Source organism: Capronia coronata, assembly GCF_000585585.1.
Source record: "Capronia coronata CBS 617.96 chromosome Unknown acBCG-supercont1.4, whole genome shotgun sequence".
Lineage (NCBI taxonomy): Eukaryota > Fungi > Ascomycota > Eurotiomycetes > Chaetothyriales > Herpotrichiellaceae > Capronia > Capronia coronata.
The window spans coordinates 1,450,555-1,467,260 of NW_006912896.1; the positions used below are offsets into that span (position 1 = coordinate 1,450,555).

Below are 16,706 nucleotides of genomic sequence, written 5' to 3' on the forward strand. Positions count from 1 at the left end.
CTGCAAGAGCAAACAACATTGACGTGTAATTCCCACACATTCATAACGTTGCATCGTCCCTGGTCGATATATTAGTTGATCTCGGAAAGTCCGCATGATCTCAAGGGTAGTATACGATATCTGGAGCAGCATGGCCGGAAAAAGGCGGCCACCACGGCGCTGCTCGACCCTTATGCCGATGCTGGGGGAGTTCCGAGCTTGACTCTTCCGAGATTCTGGATCCAAAAATTGCCGATCCCAGCACAGGCTGCTTAAGGCGCGCCCCAGGACCTTCAGGTCGAAAGGCGGGTTGCTCAGGTCAGAACGTGGAAAGGGTCTTTCGAGTTCAGAGGATGATGAGATGAACTCGTCTGAGACCGTCTTAAGTCCTCAAGAGGAGAAGTCCCAGACTCCCAGTTGCTCTCCACCACTCCCTTCTTGTCAGCGCGCCAACGGCGGCCATTCCGATTATTGTATGCCACCATCGTTCGTCACATGGCCAGAGTACTAATAACCAGGGGACAAGACAACAGGAACAAGGGGAATATGGCAGTAACAGACGAGGGAGCGGGTCCATAGATACATATCTTTATAAATCTATTTCGTCCTTGTGTCTACTACTACACTATCCTGTACAAGCCTGCCAACACAAACATTACACAAACTCATTCTTGACCCCAGCCAACCGTCAGAGCAATCTACATGGGCATCAAAGCAATGCCCAATGCCCAGGTGACTAACCGAGCAAGCACCTCCTCCCTTGGGTACCTACCTACCTAGTCAGACCCGGGGAAGATTCTGATTCTGACAAACTCCCATTCAAGATTCCAACATTGTGGTATACTTTCCATGCTCTCCAATCCACTGGTACATGTTCGGTTCAGCAGCCCCAACGATATCGATTACCCCTTGACCTTCTCCCCTGCATCACTGGTGCTGGCACTACCGCTGCCGCTTCTGAACGCACCTGCTCCTGTCGTGCCTCCCTTCAGATCATAGTCCGACGTGGTGGTGGCATGATGGACGTTCGTGGTGCCAGTGATATCCGGGTGTTCTCGTCCTTCCAGCGTGGTGCCTGTGGCGGTGTTGATGGCGGCATTGGTGGCAACGGGGTCATTATGTTCCAGATCATCGTAGGGTCGCCAGAAATCCTTCTTGCCTTTGGACGCGCGCACGAGCCAGGGCGGCAAGATGCCGCCTTCGATCTTGTATGTCCAGGGGTCCTTGTATTCTTTCTCGGGGGGCTTGATGCGACCGCCCGTGGCAATCTCAATCAGCCACACCGTCGTGTTGATGATCATGTAGCTGATGATGCCGGCGATCAGGCCGTACGCGATACTATACGTGAACGGCATGATTGCGATCGTCAAGAATGCTGGGATTGCGTCCCCGATGTACCGCCAGTTGATATCTGCTGCCGATTTGGCCCTGCAAAGAAAAAAAAAGACAAGGGTTAACTTCTCACTGCCTTCCACATTCGCTAGGACTGAGTACGAAAAAGCCCGAAGGGGAGAAAAAAGGTGGTGTGGGTTTGAACAGGGGTAAACTTACATAAGCGAACCAACAATGATCAGTGTGCATCCTGTGGCATAGGAAGGGATCGAGGCAAAGATGGGAGCGAAGAAGATCGATATAAAGAAGCAGAGGCCCGTTGTCATGGCCGTCAGCCCCGTGGCCCCGCCTTCAGAGATACCGGCGCCGGATTCAATGTACGCGGTCACCGGAGGGGTGCCCATCAGGGCTCCGATCGAGATTCCAAAAGCGTCGACCAGATACGCCACCGCCGACCCCTCGAAGTCCTGAGTTTTCTCATCGATCGCGCCGCAGAAGCGAGCCATAGAGTAGAGGGTTCCCGTCGCATCGAGGATGTCAACGTACAAAAAGGTGATGAAAGCGAGTCCGAATTGACCACCGTAGCTTCCAACATCCCAGGCTTGGGCGGTCAAAATCCGCCCGATCGGATGGAATGTGACGACCTTTTTGAAGAAGTCGAAGTTGCTGTCTCCCAGATCGGTGTAAGGGAAGTAGGTCACCGGGGTGCCGCGGGGCCAGGAGATAATGCTGACCAGCAAGATGCCGAGAATGATGGCGCCTTTGACACGGTACAACATGAGCATGACGGTGAGGATGCCACCACAGAAAATTCCAACCCACATGGTTGGATTGCGCATTTTATCCCAAGACGGGCACACTCCGAACTCGTCGCGGTTTGCGGGGTGGCAGCCGGCCAGGGCGAGAGGATCAGAGGAGTCCCCCGAAATTGCACCAATACCAGCGTTGTACGTCAAACCGATCAACGTCAGGTAAAGGCCGATTCCCACCCCGGTAGCAAGTTTGATGGAGGCAGGGATGGCTCGGGCTAGCCATTGTCGCAAGCCAAGGATGGTCAACCCGACAAAGACAAATCCTTCGACAAAGACCGCCGTGACAGCAACTGAATATGGGACCAGGCCCGACCCATGGTATCCGACGACAGTGTATGCGAAGTAAGCGTTCAGGCCCATACCGGGAGCCAAAGCAATTGGCATGTTGGCGAAAAGCCCCATGCAGAATGTGGTGAGGGCAGAAATGGCGGCCGTGGCAGTGATGAGATCTCGCTGGACCTCGGCAACGCAGATCATATAGTCCGTATCACTGTCACACAGATCCGGGCTGTCAGGTGGGCAGACGCAAGTACCGCCGGACTGTGAGACGATGGTGGCATTGACGGATATGATATAGGCCATGGCGAAGAACGTGGCCAACCCTGCACGGAGCTCGGTGAAAAAGTGAGAACCTTTGCGTTCTTTAGGATGGCCTGAGCCTTCGAGGCGGAAGCGCCTGCCCACAAAGGAGCGCGCAACCGCGATATTGGTGTTGTGCACCCATTCGTTGTAACCCATTGTTGAGGGACGCAGTGGTAAAGGAGATGGTGTACTACGAAGGGGAGCAATATGGTCACATCAACAAGGACGAGGGTCAGCGGGATGGGGTGATATATAGAGACACAGATGACTTCCTGGGAGACACACCGCGAGCAAGGCTGGATTGTGGATGGATGGCCTGAGATGATGTAGCACGGTTGTACTAGACTCTGGGTGCTGATGATTCTGGATCAGCATGGCGGAGGGGTCCGATAAGGGCTCTCGAAACTCTATGGCAGGTGAAAGATCACCACCGCTGAATGGGTGAAGGGCGACGCCGGCCAAGACCAGAGGCGGATTCCGCTTGCCCCAAACTCGTCCAGATGCCACGCCGGCCGGGCTTGGCAAGGCTTTTCCTGGCTTGGCAGACTGCCAGCTGATAGCACGCAGCATGATAGTTGGTCGGACGTTGCTTCTGGCGGCGAGACCCTCGCTGGGGATGGCTTCGGTGACTTCGAGCCATCATCAGATCTCACGATGAGTAGATAGATACCCACGTTGAGGTACCCTCACGTCAGTAGAGATCCAACATCTCGGGGCTCCGCGAAGAGCCAGCACCAAGACGACGCCAAGATTCGTCCGGAAGCAGGCGTCATCCCTGTTGGCGTACTGGCATTGTACAGATGGTGGTCCCCGTACCCAGGGAGAAGCAAATGCTCCCTCCTTTGTTGCCGTAGCTGTGTATTGATCAGTATCAAATGTAATCTTCCTGATAATGATTGTCTGTGTCAACCACCCGTGTCATGCAGTGGAGTGTCTCCGATCATAGGGTTACAGTATGTTGATTCAGAGTTTCTCCCGTGTGGAGATAAGAACGTTGCTGCCAAGGAACAAGTCGGATTCTCCCTATTCGGGACACTGCAACCGATATGAGGCAGCAGACAAATCAGCCAAGGGGGGAGACGAAGCAGAGAATACAACTCGCTCGTTTGTCGACACAATTGACCAATGCCAACAGGCCGTTGACGTGAAGGATGGCCAGGCAACCTCTGTCCCAGAGGTCGGGAGGCAAGCAAGCACCTTTGCACATCTTGCGAGATTGATCATCATCATCATCACCACCACCAATATGAAATCTCACCTACTAGGAAGCCTTCACGCCGATCGAGATAGGGACCAGAGCAGAGAATGGAGAAGATACTGGAGAACATGGGATCGTCTCGGCTGACTTGCCTATTTGTGCCCTTCTCGTATAACTTTCCTCATTGGTCATTCATTAATTCCATTCCAAGACTAAAAAATTACTCGAGTCATGCTTACAGCTTTGCATCAGGCCGGTTTCCCCAACACGACTCAATCACATCTCTTAATCCTTTAACAGTGGCGGGCTCCCGAGGGCAGCAAGTTATCAACAACACGATCAGCTTTCAGGTATGAAGCGCCGGGAATTCAAACGTCTTTTCTTGTAACGATCTGCAAACGCGCGAACTCCTGTCGTGAAAAACGTCCAATTTCCTGGTCGAGACGTAAATATCTGGATGCCAGGCGTGAGCCATGATGCGTGTTATATGATAAGATCACTACCGGCCAACGCCCTCTGCTGCAAACCGTCTATGTCGTCTATATATGCAACTCCTGCAAAAAGGTGTTCAATCCGCCTATTTCCCGTGTGCACGGATTCTAGAGAGCCAACACTCGCACACAAAGCATGCTCTCAGATTGATGCTCAAGCGACCGAAACAGCCTATCTATTTTGATGCTCCCCTGGAACTCTCTTACTTCACATGTCCGTTCTGCTTCTCCTCCAGCCCGAACTCCTTCCTGATCGCTATGCCCATGTTGCGGATGGCGTCACGGATCTTGTCCGCAGGCGCGGCGGCGAACGTGGTTCGGAAGAACAACTTCGCATCGCTACCTCTCTGAGCCCGGAACCAAGAACCTCGCGCGATCAGAACATTCTGTTCAACACCAGCGAGGAAGACGGATTCTTCGATTTCCAGGAGAGTGGCATGGTCAATTGCTCCGTCGCGGGACCTGGATCTGTACAAGGGGTGCTGAGTTATGTCGACGTTGATCCAATGGAACATTCCGGCCTTGGGTGGCACCCAGCTGGCAACTTCGGTCGGAAGATAAGTCTCGCACGCGTTGACGATGATGTCCCGCCTTCGGGTGTACTCGGCACGAATGTACATGAGCCATTCCAAAAAGCCCTTGTGGCCCCAGTTCTGCTCCAACAAATTGTAGAGCGCAGTCAAAGTGAAGCCCGCTGGTTGCTGCACGCTGACCTCGCTGTGCCGGATGAACCGCTCAATGACCTGCGGCTGGCCCGTGACCCAACCACACCTGCTGCCCGGCGCGATGATCTTGGAAAAGGAGTCAAGACGGAGGACCCGGCCGGACGAGTCGATCGAGAGGTAGGATGGAACGAGGTTGCTAAGGAAGTCGGCCACCGCGGCCGGCTTGAAGGGCGTCGGCACCGAGTGCGTTTCGCCAGAGATGAAAGGCTCCATCTGGAGGAAGTAGTATGGCTCGTCTTCAAGGATGAACAAATCGTGCTTTTCTGCCACTGCGTAAATCTGCTTCCTTCGTTCAAGGGACTGCGTACTGGCCGTGGGATTTTGCCCTGTCGGCACAGTGTAGACCAAAAATGGCTTTGGAGCCCTCCGCGAGGATTCATCCCAAGTGGACAAAATATGGTCCAAATCATCGGGCAGCATTCCGTCGGCATCCATTTTGATCCCCAGCATTTTACATCCCATGGGAGCCGCAGTCTCAATGGCCGAGCTGAAGGTGTACTCTTCCGTCATGACATAGTGGCCTCGCTCGGTGAACATCCGAAGCGCTATTTCAAGGGCTGACGTACTCCCTGCCGTCATGCAAATCTCCCAGTCGGAGTAAGGAGGGTTGTGGACGATTTCGGTGTGCTCGGTGATGAACCGAAGCAGCGCACCGGGGCCCATGGATTGCCCATAATTGAGGGCGATGGACAGATCGTACAATGACTTGCCTTGCTGAGCATCATGTTTACCCGTGGAAACAGTGCGCCCCGAGACAACAGCCTCTGCATCGGAAAACTCGGGAGGCACCGGAAGCTTTGTGCTGATTTCTTCAAAAGGAAAGTAGTCGCTTCAAGCACATGAGAAAAGGAACCCAATGACCGGAAGAAGGCGGACCGACTCACCTTGACGGCAATCCTCCGCAAAGACTGATGGTCCCAGACCGGGAGTACTTCATGGCGCCCTTCAACGAGGACGGACTTCTCGCCTTGCTTTCCCCGGACAGACGATGCGCAAAGCTCTGAGACTTCGGCTTCTTCAAACATCCTTCGCTTTTGAACATGGAAGCGTTTGCAAAGCCAGCCACAACCGTGGGAGGAGGCTTCGACTTCTGGCGATGCGGCAATACATCGTCCACGGTGAAGACCGAGCGAGTAGCACCGTTGGTCATGAGAGGATCGCGCGTAACCACTGATGAGGTGTCCGTGACACCTTCAACTTCCACCTTGGGAGCCATTTCGTTCTTTTCTCTAACAGCGAGCTCACTATAGGAATACAACGGAGAAAAGCGGCGGAAGAATTGTTCCGGGACTGATCTGTAGCGAGCGACAGAGGACCGTGGTGAGCGAAGGAAAAGTCACGGTCATACACCAGAACCAAAGTGATCTTGTGACAGTTACCGAAAAGACTGATGGGGAGGTGAACTTAGGAAGAGCATCCAGGGTCAAGCACAGGACTATTAGGTAAATGAAAAGAGAAATATGTTCTGGACAAGGGGTGAGGATGTCAAGGGGTCAAGGAGGAAAACTGCGCTTGCCATCGGCAAATTTTAAGCTATCACTGCTAGATATCGAGATCACGTGACTGCGCCTTGCGACCGAGACTCCACTGTGTTCCTGACAGCCTCTCTAAAAGCGCGAGTAGTATTTCAGGCTTTGAACGACGCGCGAGAGATCCTGACTCTCGATGGACCTGTTGCTGACTCTGCCTATTCATTCAACACTACTTACTACCTGATGCGACTCAACCCGTTGAGTGGCCTCTGCCTCTCATAGCCTTCGGGCCTCCTCCTTAGACCACTCCTATGTTTCCTTCAGATCCTTCCCTCAACTCAGATGCGCAGCATGCTCATGCCCTGAACAAAACAGAGTCTACATATCTCTTTCCCAACTCTGCCAGGGAATAGCAAGCCTGTCCTCCCGATTTCATGTACAATTTCTGACCTTGGTAACTCCCTCCACGCTCATCTCTCCACCGGCTGATCATGATCCTGCCGGCCGTGCTCGAGGAATCGGCAGATAGTGGACTCCTGTGATCTGGTGCCCAGGGGCTGCCTTGACTCTCTTGCACAATACCTCCGCTCTTAAAACGTGTCGTTGGAGATGCCGTTGTGGCCGGTGGGCACGGCGTCGGGATACCCGTAGGCATTGCTGGCGTCGTGGCCCGTCGCATTCATGCCGTGGCCTTGGCTCAATAAGTCGTTGGGATTCTCGGATTGCCCATAGCCGGAGCCGCTTGTCGTGGGACCGCCGGGGACACTGGAGCCCCCAACAGGGCCGCCATACCCGCTGCTGGTAGGTCTGTTCTGGTTCTCGCCCCTTGTAGATTGGGTCTTATCCCAATCAGTTGAAATGTTCAGATTGAATTCCCTGTCAAGTTGACATAGGAGAGGAAAGACAACAGCAACAAGGACCCAAAGACTTACTTCGCGATATTTGGACAAATAGATCTTGAGCGCTTCGGCGTAATTCTCGAATCCAAGGGAGGTCATGGCGAACAGTATGTCCTCTCCATTCACCGTCTTGCGCTTCTCCTGTTGACATTTCTCGGACGCTGTGCAACGTTAGCCAAAAGAGCCCCCCATAAGGAATCCCTCCAACCATACCCTCGCTGGTGATGAACGAGATAAACTCGCTCACGCACTCCTGCATGCACTCTTTGGCTTCTTTGGCGATTTTGGCGTTCTCGGGCAAGGCCGTTTTCATGATCCGGGCAACTGGCGCAAAATTACGGATGTTAGCATCAGACATCGCCGAAGACGAAGACGAAGATGTCCGCCCTCCATGGTAACGCGACGATGATGATTGTTTGGCTTCATAACCTGAAGACATAATGGGGGATTGTATCGCGAATGGGGGAAGATTTTGGCAGTGTCCTCTCAGTGGTCCAGATACCGCACCAGTCAGCGCAAAGCAGAGCTGCGATGCAAATCATGGTCGGGGGAGAATAGTAAGCGACGACGAATGAGATGATGCTGGCTAAAGAGCAGGCGCAGCGTCACACATTCGGATTCGTACAGCGTAGAGGGTAGCGTTCCTGGCGCGCGCAAAGACGCATGACTGTAACGCAAGGGCCGAACAAATCAAATTCCAGGCGCCGACAGAATGCCGTTGAAAACGGGTGATGTGGTACCAAGGAACGAACAAAGATATAGGAGGGAGGAAAACCAACCATTTGCAATGGGAAGCCATCGGTCTTGCTCCTTGACCTCGAAATCACCAGCGCCTGTGCCTTGTGCTCCTTCTTGCTCGCGATCCATGTGATCCTGCTCTTCGCCAGACTGCGCACTTTGTTCGACATCGGGCTCTTTGGGTGGGGAGGTCGACATGATGTAGTTCGAGGGTAGCCGCAGCGGCCGGATTGCAGGGCGAGAAAATGTTTGGCTGGCAGTGACCACGTCACACCTCGAGGCGGCACGGATGCAGACTGCCTAAAGCTGGGCTGCGTCACTTGCGGCGCACTTGGTCAGACGATTCGCCTCTTGTCGCTTCGTTCGTGCCCAAAATGATTCTCTCGAGGCGAACTTTGCAGAGCCGAAGGTGCGTTTACTGGATTGGCGACCGGATAGGGAAAGAGGCTGCGTCGACTGGATGCGGCGGGGACGTGAGGCGCCACGAATGACGAATTGGTGAAGGAGGACGGGGAACTGAGAGAGACGGACTGCCAAATAGGAAGATGGGGAGGCACACCAGCCAACAGCACGGTTTGGCAAGCCTGGTTGCGCGTGCGATCGCGATGCGCGATGCACGGTGCGATGCGATGCGATGCGATGCGATGCTAGTTGGTGACGAGGGTCGGAACGGACAGCTGCAGATGCTGTATGCTGTATGCGGTTTGCTTGGATTGGGGCCTGGTTACGGGTCTGGTCAGCTGCGCTTTTCTAGCCATTGAGCAAGGGAGGACAGGACTATTGGGATCGAGTGAGGAGACCTAAGGCTGGGTAAACAGACGACACATACGTACAAGCGCAATATAAGGCGGAGTTGGAAGCTGTCGCGAATGGGATGTTGCGGTCTTCGCGATTAGACAGAGCGACGATTGGGCGGAGGGACGCAGCGGGTGGTGGTTGGTCTGCAGTCAGAGTTTTGGGGAACCTTCACTAACGCCGATTTGATGGGCGAGTCCAGTCAGTGTTGCATAGACTACTGGAGAGACTAATAGGAACGGCAGGGAGGTAGCGTTGGTGTTCAAGCTGCAGATGCCAGCGCAGAAGAGGGAGGGATTGCAGTGTACACTGTAGAGTAGTAGAGAGGAAGCGATGGAGGCAGCAGGGAGAAGGCGGAAGGCGAAGTGGTGGATGTGCGATGGTTGGGCGGACGAGCGCGGTGCAGTGAGTACAGAGCATCTACTACGACCACTAGTACTAGGAGGGAGACTGACGAGAACGAGCAGATTCAGGCGCAGGCGCAGGCACAGGCAAAGGCTGTATCTGTAGATACCTTTTCTGGTACTGTACGTAAGGTCGTGGCGGTACACACAGACCTGATGATGCTGCCTGCGCTCTTCCAAACAACCCCCTAGTGCTAGTACTAGGTATCTCGCTAGGAAGGTACCTATCTACCTGAGGTACCTACCTACTAGGAACAGAGTAGTCGTTCCTCCAGCCACATCACAACAGTGGCAGTGAGTACATCACATCTTGCTCAACTCCAGACTATCACTCACTGCTCTGTACAATTAGCCCCTGGGGCTGGCTGTGATTGAAGGCTTCATCACTTGTTCTTTTTCAGAGCATCTAGTCTCGACAGGACTGTTCCTCCCATCCTTCCGTCTCCTGTATCTCATCTTCTTCCCACGGCAAGCGTCAGGCCCAAGCCTCATCATACCGTCTGCTGAGCTGCAAGCCACCAGCTTCACCCGAGCCCTCCCTTTTGGTACGCCTTCCTCAAGCAACGGCAGTATCGTCTTCGGGCCTAGCAGCTTCGGATATCACGCACATTCATCACTATGGCTCTGCTGCAGAGGAGCAACCGTGACTTGTATTCACCGCCGCTACCTCATGCGTCGTCATCCTCTCCTCGCGTTCCTACTGCCGCTCACGCCTCACCCAACCTCGGGTTGCCGTGACCATTTGCGGTTGAAGGAAGGCTACGGTACTTGGAGGCCTCTGCCGTGTGGACGGCCGCGCTCCAATACGGGTCACGAAATCCACAGGCCTCTCTTGCAGAGATGATTCTGCTTGACCGGCCCAAAGTCGCGGTGAAGCGACCGCTTTATTATCCTTGCACCGCCAAATCCCAGCCCATTTCCAAACGGAAGCGGACAAGGGAAACTTGACTGCTTTGGAAATTTCGGACTTCCGTCGTGAACCAAACTTGGTCTCGTCAATTATCACACTGGAGATTTGTGAAAGATCAATTGAGCATCGGCATCCTCTGCTGTCCCTTTCATGGTCCATTTCGAGACACAATCACCAACTAGCAGAGAGAGCCGCCGTGTCATATGAAAAGCCCATGACGCAGTCGTCGCCAACCATCGACCTACCGCACGAGTAATGAGTTGTGCCCTGGCATTGGGCCGCTGTTCGACCACTGTGAATGGCTACATGTTCTTTTGATGCATAAGCGCGGAGACATTGTCTGCAGCCCTGCTCACGGCCGGTATTTCTGACACCTGTGGCAGGGATTGGAAGCTGCACGACCGCCAGCTCCCCGAATTGTCTTCGTTGCACAACGCTAGGTGGGTACAATCAATGGAGGATCAGGATTGGAACGGTGTGGCTGGCTCATGGGGTGATTGCTCTCTCTCTCTTGCTTGCATCCCGACACAGGTTCTCCCAACAGACAGATCCAGAGCATACTTGAGGTACGCATCCCATTCCGTCGCCGCAATTGCGCTTCAAGAGTAGAAAGGTTCCAAAGTGGTCGGTTAGCCGGCTGCCCGCGCCTCACATTGGGCAGACGCGCATACTGTGTTAGGTACGTATGTCGCAGCTCGGTTGTGCTGAAAACTCACTTGCACCCACGTGCTAGCATCACCATGTCGCGTCTACTGCCAACGCAGAGGACAAGGGCCCCTTGTCAACATCTTCGAAATCAATCTGTCCCGAAGCTGTAGAGAACTTGAAGCTAATGCCCTGCCGACGGGTCAAGGCGACTAAGATATGCACAGGTTGCACACCCATCGCTGCAAAGGAACGAAAAGCATTCGTATGTGAAATGTGCTTAGACCAGCATAGTGCTCCTCGACTGAACTTGAAGGGGGTATCATCCTACTCGAACAAACAATTTCGTAGCGCTTCCTCCCCGCCGAGATCTGCCGCCCTGCTCGTCAAGTGAAGCAGCTCGCTAGAACGCCTGAGGAGAAAAGAAAACATACACAGCCAACAGATGTCCTCCTAGGACCCAGCAATTCAATTTTTGGCATCGAGGCATCCAGCGGGGCTCAGCCAGGAGCATATCGCATAGGCGGGTCAAGGGGCTTGTAGACAACCTCGCGGGTGTCGTCTGCCACAGTCCAAACCCGGTGCTCTGGCACAAATTGCTCTCCTCGGGCATGTCGAACATCGTGTCCGACAAAGTCGATTTCTCTCGCGGAAGGATGCTCAGCACCATACACAGCGCCAACACCGGAGCGGCCTTGTGGAAAGGCACGACCATAGTACTCGTGACTGGTGTCTCGGTGCCAGTATTGTCTACGGTCGTCGTCGTCATCGTTTCCGCCAGTCCAGCTGCGGCTGTCGATGTATCGGCGTGGCCCGCTGTGCTCCATGCGCGTCGAGAGTTCTGCCGAAGCAGAGCCTGCCGCCTCGTATCTTCTGGTGCTCCGACGATATTGGTTATCTTCAGGGTAATATCGAGTCTCGTACGAAGAGCCAGTCAACCCGACGCCTCTGTCGTCAAGTGTTTCATTCGTGCTTTGGAACGAGGCCCTGTGTGATCGTTCTGGTAGACTCCCCATGTACTCGCGTTCAGCCACCAGACTGCGCGAAGTCCCCGGTCCAGCTCCTTCCGAGATCACCGGACGGGGCTTATTGAGCCTTTGATAGGAGTTTCTGCGGAGGTCAGGCCTGTGGTTCAACCGTATCGGCAGAGGATCAATGTCGCCGAGCCGGCTGCCGGGACGAAGAGCGGCTTGGTACTCTTGTGCATGTCTGGCGACGGGCCGAGGATGGGGCAAGCCCAAATGAATCTGCTCAGCCTGGCGGGTGTGCAAGGCTCCCGTGTCTGACGGAAATCTGACGGCGATTTCTCCCCGCGTGGGATCGAAATCCTCGAGAAAGTTTGCGGCTGCAGTTGATGCGGGCTCCTCGTCAATGTTGCGTTGGCCATCAAGATTCCTTCCTGCACCAGCCTTATCCGTATCCACGGCTAGCGGAAGAGACCGTCGGCTTCCCGCTTTGCTTCCAGGGACTGCTTCAGAGGCGCCTTCGGCAGTGGTCTCGCTGTTTCTATTCAAGGGCTCCAAGTATGAGAATCTTGAGGAACCATCGTCGTGAGACCACACCATTGAAGCTCCAGACAAAGGACCGTCCCTGCTATGCTGATCCCATACACGGTCATAATCAGCATTCTGGTAGTAGTACTGACGATATATGGGGGCCCTTTCAGGATAGTACGGCAGTTCTTCATGTCTGGTACTTTCCCTGGGAGGGGATTGCATTGGATGTCGAACCTCATGGTGCTGCGACCGCCTAAATGTGGGGGCCGGACGATGAGGATCGTATTCATCTTCCGCGGTAATGCCAGACTCCTCAGTAGGGGCAATGTACGACCCATCGCCACTACCACGACCACTGCGGCGAGCGATATGGGGCCCTCTGCGTTCAAGGTAGCGCGCGCTGGGTGCTGTCGGAACTTGGGTTTCACCCTGAATCAATGTCGATGGCAATGGTCCGACACAGTGGAAAGGCTGCGCAAAATAGTTCGGAAACGCGTCTGCAATTATCTGTAGCTTATCGCGGTCAATCCCTGGGGAATGCAGGAGGGCTTGGATAGCGGCTGGACTTGGCAGCCATATCATATCTCGCTTCCAGTCCGCTCGTGCGGGAGCCCAAGAGGACAACGGGGTTGCGCCAGTTTCCGCGCTGGCTCCTTCGAGATCAAGGTGGACTTGCTGAAAATGGACCAACAGCTCCAGGAGGGAATAGCGGCTTGGAGTCCGTCCTGGAAACGGGGCAGCCGCCATTTTGCCGAGCTCTGAGCACGTTCTGCATCCCAGTCCGACAAGATCCCTGATCGATTGTAACTCGGGCTGCTGCATGATTGCGCGTGTGAACAGATGGAGATCCAGTTCGACATTGGATTCTCTCAAGAGCATGACATTTATATGCTGGACAACAACATAAAGTCGGACTGCATCGGAAAGATCCCAGATACCATCTAATTTGTGCCAGAACTCGAGTGCCAGAGCAGCGACTGTTTCGAGAAGATTTCGATGGGGGCCAGAGGCTGGATACCCGAAGTTCACATCACGCCGGAGAGAAGCAGCAGGCTGTTCCACATTGCGAAGTCCTTCTTGAATCCATGGAATGTTGGGAGACGGGTCAAAGGGTGGGTCGATAGGCCAAGGTGCCCTCCAGTAGACGACAGCGGTGCCATGGCTCAGAGCACTTGTGTGTTTTGCGGCATAGTGCTGGATAACCGCTTCAAAGGAAAACAGTTTCTGATTTGTGTCGCAGACTCGGCAAAGAAAAAGATCTTTGCCGAATCTCTCAGTGTGCGGTTTGACATACTCCTCAAATGTCCATTTCATGTCCTCCAGCTTTAATTTTCTGCAAGCCTGGGATTCAGGGTCTTGCGGGAAGCCCGTTCCCTTCAAGGCAAGCATCCTGTCTTCCTGGGCGATCACCTCATCAAATCGCTGCCGAACATGGCAAAGGACCTCGGCAGCAAACTTACTGGCAGTGGCCTTCGTAACGCCACGACCGCCGGACCAAGTCTGATGGATGAACTCTTGAGCATATGTCTGGATTTTGTCCCGAGCAGGGACTTTCAACTCGAGCCACATGTGGCTGACATTTTCTTGAGCTACGCGTCGTTCTTCTTCAAGCGCTCGACGTCCTTCAGGGGGTATCGTAGAGTAGTTCAGCGAAGCGTTGTGCATCCTCTCGGTTTGTTCGGCCTCCAAACGCTGCGCCAGAAGACGAGGTCTGAGAAGATCCCACGCATTGTCATTTAAGGGCTGAGAGATTAGGATAGCCGCTTTGAACGCTTCCATATGAACAAGCGTCGACGGCATGATGGGAGGGTCAAAAGCTAGGCAGCGACGCTCTATTTCTTTTCGGCGCTCTGCTTTGCACAATTCTGCTTCTTTCGGGCTTCGCTCGACTCTATGCCGCGGGGAAGATTGTATGGAGCTCGATCCGGTGTGATTGTCCACACCTGCTGGGGGCTGTGCGGTGCCATGTTGAACTGCATAGACGTTGGTCTCAGGCGGTAGCAGGTGCGCCGCGGGTCGCGCTACGGCAGGTTATTGTTAGTTCAAAGAAGTTCGACGCATTGTGACAGGATGGGCATGTTGTAGAAAGAACTGCTCGACTGCTTACCGTGCGAGATAGCGCCCGGATTGAGTAAACCCGCAGACTTAGCTAGCGGGGGGATCGGAAGTCCATCCCTGGTCCCAGGAAGGAGTTGCAATGGTCTCTCGTCTTGGATTATGTTCGATGCGCGCGGGAAACCGGCCTGGGATGTGTTCCCCCGTGCTGGTGTAGAGGTTTTCCAGAAGGGAGAATTGAGTTGCCATTGGTCAAATCGAGCTGCTGCTGCAATTTGCTGCTGCCCCAAGTCCTCTAGCCCCTTGTACCATTCCTCCAAGGCGGCAGCTCCCAGGGCTCGAACGCCATCTCGGCTGCGTTGAAGATCTTCCAATTGAGGCTTGAAGTAATACTTGGTGAGCTGGATGTCCGGAGGAATAGATACCTGCCGCAATACCACAGAAGCCACATAATCCAGGGAGGGGGTAAATATTGCAAAAGGGAGGCCTGGAAGTAGCGCAGACGAACCCGAGACAAGTAAATCAGTTTCCTACAAGGCGTCAACTGTATGATCACATGAATGGCCACGAACCAACTCACCTTGACCAGTCGCGGCTCTAGACAGCTACCACAAGTCCTGACGCGAAACGGCCATATGGTGCGAACATTTTTGAGTCCAGGACCAGCGTGCCAGGGCGACGATGTGGAAAGAGACATATTTTCGGGTTGACCCCTCGAACTGCAGTATTGACAGCGCCGCCCAAGCGCGAGCCTCCACATCTCCAGTTCAGTCATTGCATCCATAGGCTTGGGAAATCCTTGGAAAAAGGTCTTTCGTGATGTCGCCCAGACCAGGTCCTGACTGCGCAGGGTCAATTGTCTAGCCTGGCCAGATGCCTCTGGTAATGACGCAGCAGGGTCAATGAGGGAGCGAAAAGAGCGATTGACACGAATTATGCGTCCGAGCGAGATGGGATCCAGGAAACTGAATATGTGCTGTTGGATTTCATTTGGTAGACTCCCCAACGCCGGCTTAGCTCGCGAAGAGTTAGGCTCTGGCTGGGTCTGTGGTCGACTTGGGGCTATAGTCAAAAGTCTGGGTCTTTTTGGATCGGACCCATCGTGATGCTCGCCACTTTGCAGTCGTCCCGCTGTCGGTGTCGCATGATCGACACCGTCGCGGGAATGCGCTGGAAACCCTGGGGACCACGTTCTCTTGCCCGGAACCTTGAGGGTGTGACGCTTCCGTTCACTTTCGAGATCCATCGCACACAGAGGCACAAATCATGCATGAAAATGTGAAAGGAGATAGAATAGGAAATGCAGAGTAGAGCAACAGGATATCAGCACCGAAGGCTGATATGCCCATGTTCTACTAAATTTGGATGATCTGATAGAGAGAAATGTGAAAACATTGCGAGCAATGTTTCCGACCCAAATCAAGGAGCAAGTGACAATGGATGTTAACTTGAGAAGGGTGTATGATCTTCCACTTCGAAGGCGCTAGAGATGCCGTCGCAAAGCCGCGCGAATGGGTGAAGGGTACCTAGGAGGAGGTATCATCGGCAACTGAGACTTGGATCTTGAGGCGAGGTTTCAATACCGGATGAAGCCTTAGAATATCCTGGCAACCATGTTAAATCGCATCAACCTCAGCAGAAGGCGGGGAGCGGGCGCGGGCCACCAAAACGCTCTTTGTCAACGTAGGCGTTCGGGAAGAGCGCGGAAGCAAGTGCTGATACAAGAGGGCTGGGCGGGAAAGGTATCCTAGAGATGAGTAACAGATCAGTATGGGCAGTTGCAAATGTTGGTTAGGAGAATGGTCGTTGACGAGTTGTCATCGACTGCGAGCGCAGTTTCGAGGTTTCGAGGTTAAGGAATTGACCGCATGCTGCGGCTTGCCAGCGAATTGCCAGAATGACGAGAATATGTCCTGTCTGACGGCGAGAAGGGCAGATCATGTTCTTGTCATTTTTGGTGCAAAAGTGCCCTACCGCGCTGGAATGTCAGCCAATGGCCCTCTTTGTCTGACAGGATTTCTCCATCTCACTGCAACTTCAAGTTCAAGAAACCCAGGTGTCCGAGTCCCGGAGGATCAGGGTCAAGGCGGAACTTAGGTAAGCTTGGCGCCATCATTCGGCCTGCGCCCCTCCCGCTTAGTCCAATGCTCCTCCATGCCTACCTGACCTACTA

At 54.0% G+C, this 16,706-nt stretch overlaps 4 protein-coding genes across 4 annotated transcripts; all 4 read right to left on the reverse strand.

The window, feature by feature from the left end:
- Positions 1 to 881: 881 nt before the first annotated feature.
- A1O1_05080 (MFS transporter, AGZA family, xanthine/uracil permease) lies at positions 882 to 2,861 on the reverse strand (the record flags this gene model as incomplete). The annotated part of the gene is made up of 2 exons (XM_007725968.1): positions 882 to 1,407; positions 1,531 to 2,861. The coding sequence occupies 2 exons, from the start codon at positions 2,859 to 2,861 to the stop codon at positions 882 to 884; spliced, it is 1,857 nt and encodes a 618-aa protein (XP_007724158.1).
- Positions 2,862 to 4,597: 1,736 nt separating this feature from the next.
- Positions 4,598 to 6,335, reverse strand: A1O1_05081 (aromatic amino acid aminotransferase I; the record flags this gene model as incomplete). Its single annotated transcript, XM_007725969.1, has 2 exons — positions 4,598 to 5,948; positions 6,004 to 6,335. 2 exons carry the CDS (start codon positions 6,333 to 6,335, stop codon positions 4,598 to 4,600), a joined length of 1,683 nt encoding a protein of 560 aa, XP_007724159.1.
- An 846-nt stretch (positions 6,336 to 7,181) lies between these two features.
- A1O1_05082 (nuclear transcription Y subunit beta) lies at positions 7,182 to 8,426 on the reverse strand (the record flags this gene model as incomplete). Its single annotated transcript, XM_007725970.1, has 4 exons — positions 7,182 to 7,430; positions 7,524 to 7,651; positions 7,704 to 7,814; positions 8,270 to 8,426. The coding sequence occupies 4 exons, from the start codon at positions 8,424 to 8,426 to the stop codon at positions 7,182 to 7,184; spliced, it is 645 nt and encodes a 214-aa protein (XP_007724160.1).
- Positions 8,427 to 11,482: 3,056 nt separating this feature from the next.
- Positions 11,483 to 15,779, reverse strand: A1O1_05083 (uncharacterized protein; the record flags this gene model as incomplete). Its single annotated transcript, XM_007725971.1, has 3 exons — positions 11,483 to 14,499; positions 14,586 to 15,063; positions 15,114 to 15,779. 3 exons carry the CDS (start codon positions 15,777 to 15,779, stop codon positions 11,483 to 11,485), a joined length of 4,161 nt encoding a protein of 1,386 aa, XP_007724161.1.
- Between the last annotated feature and the right edge of the window lie 927 nt (positions 15,780 to 16,706).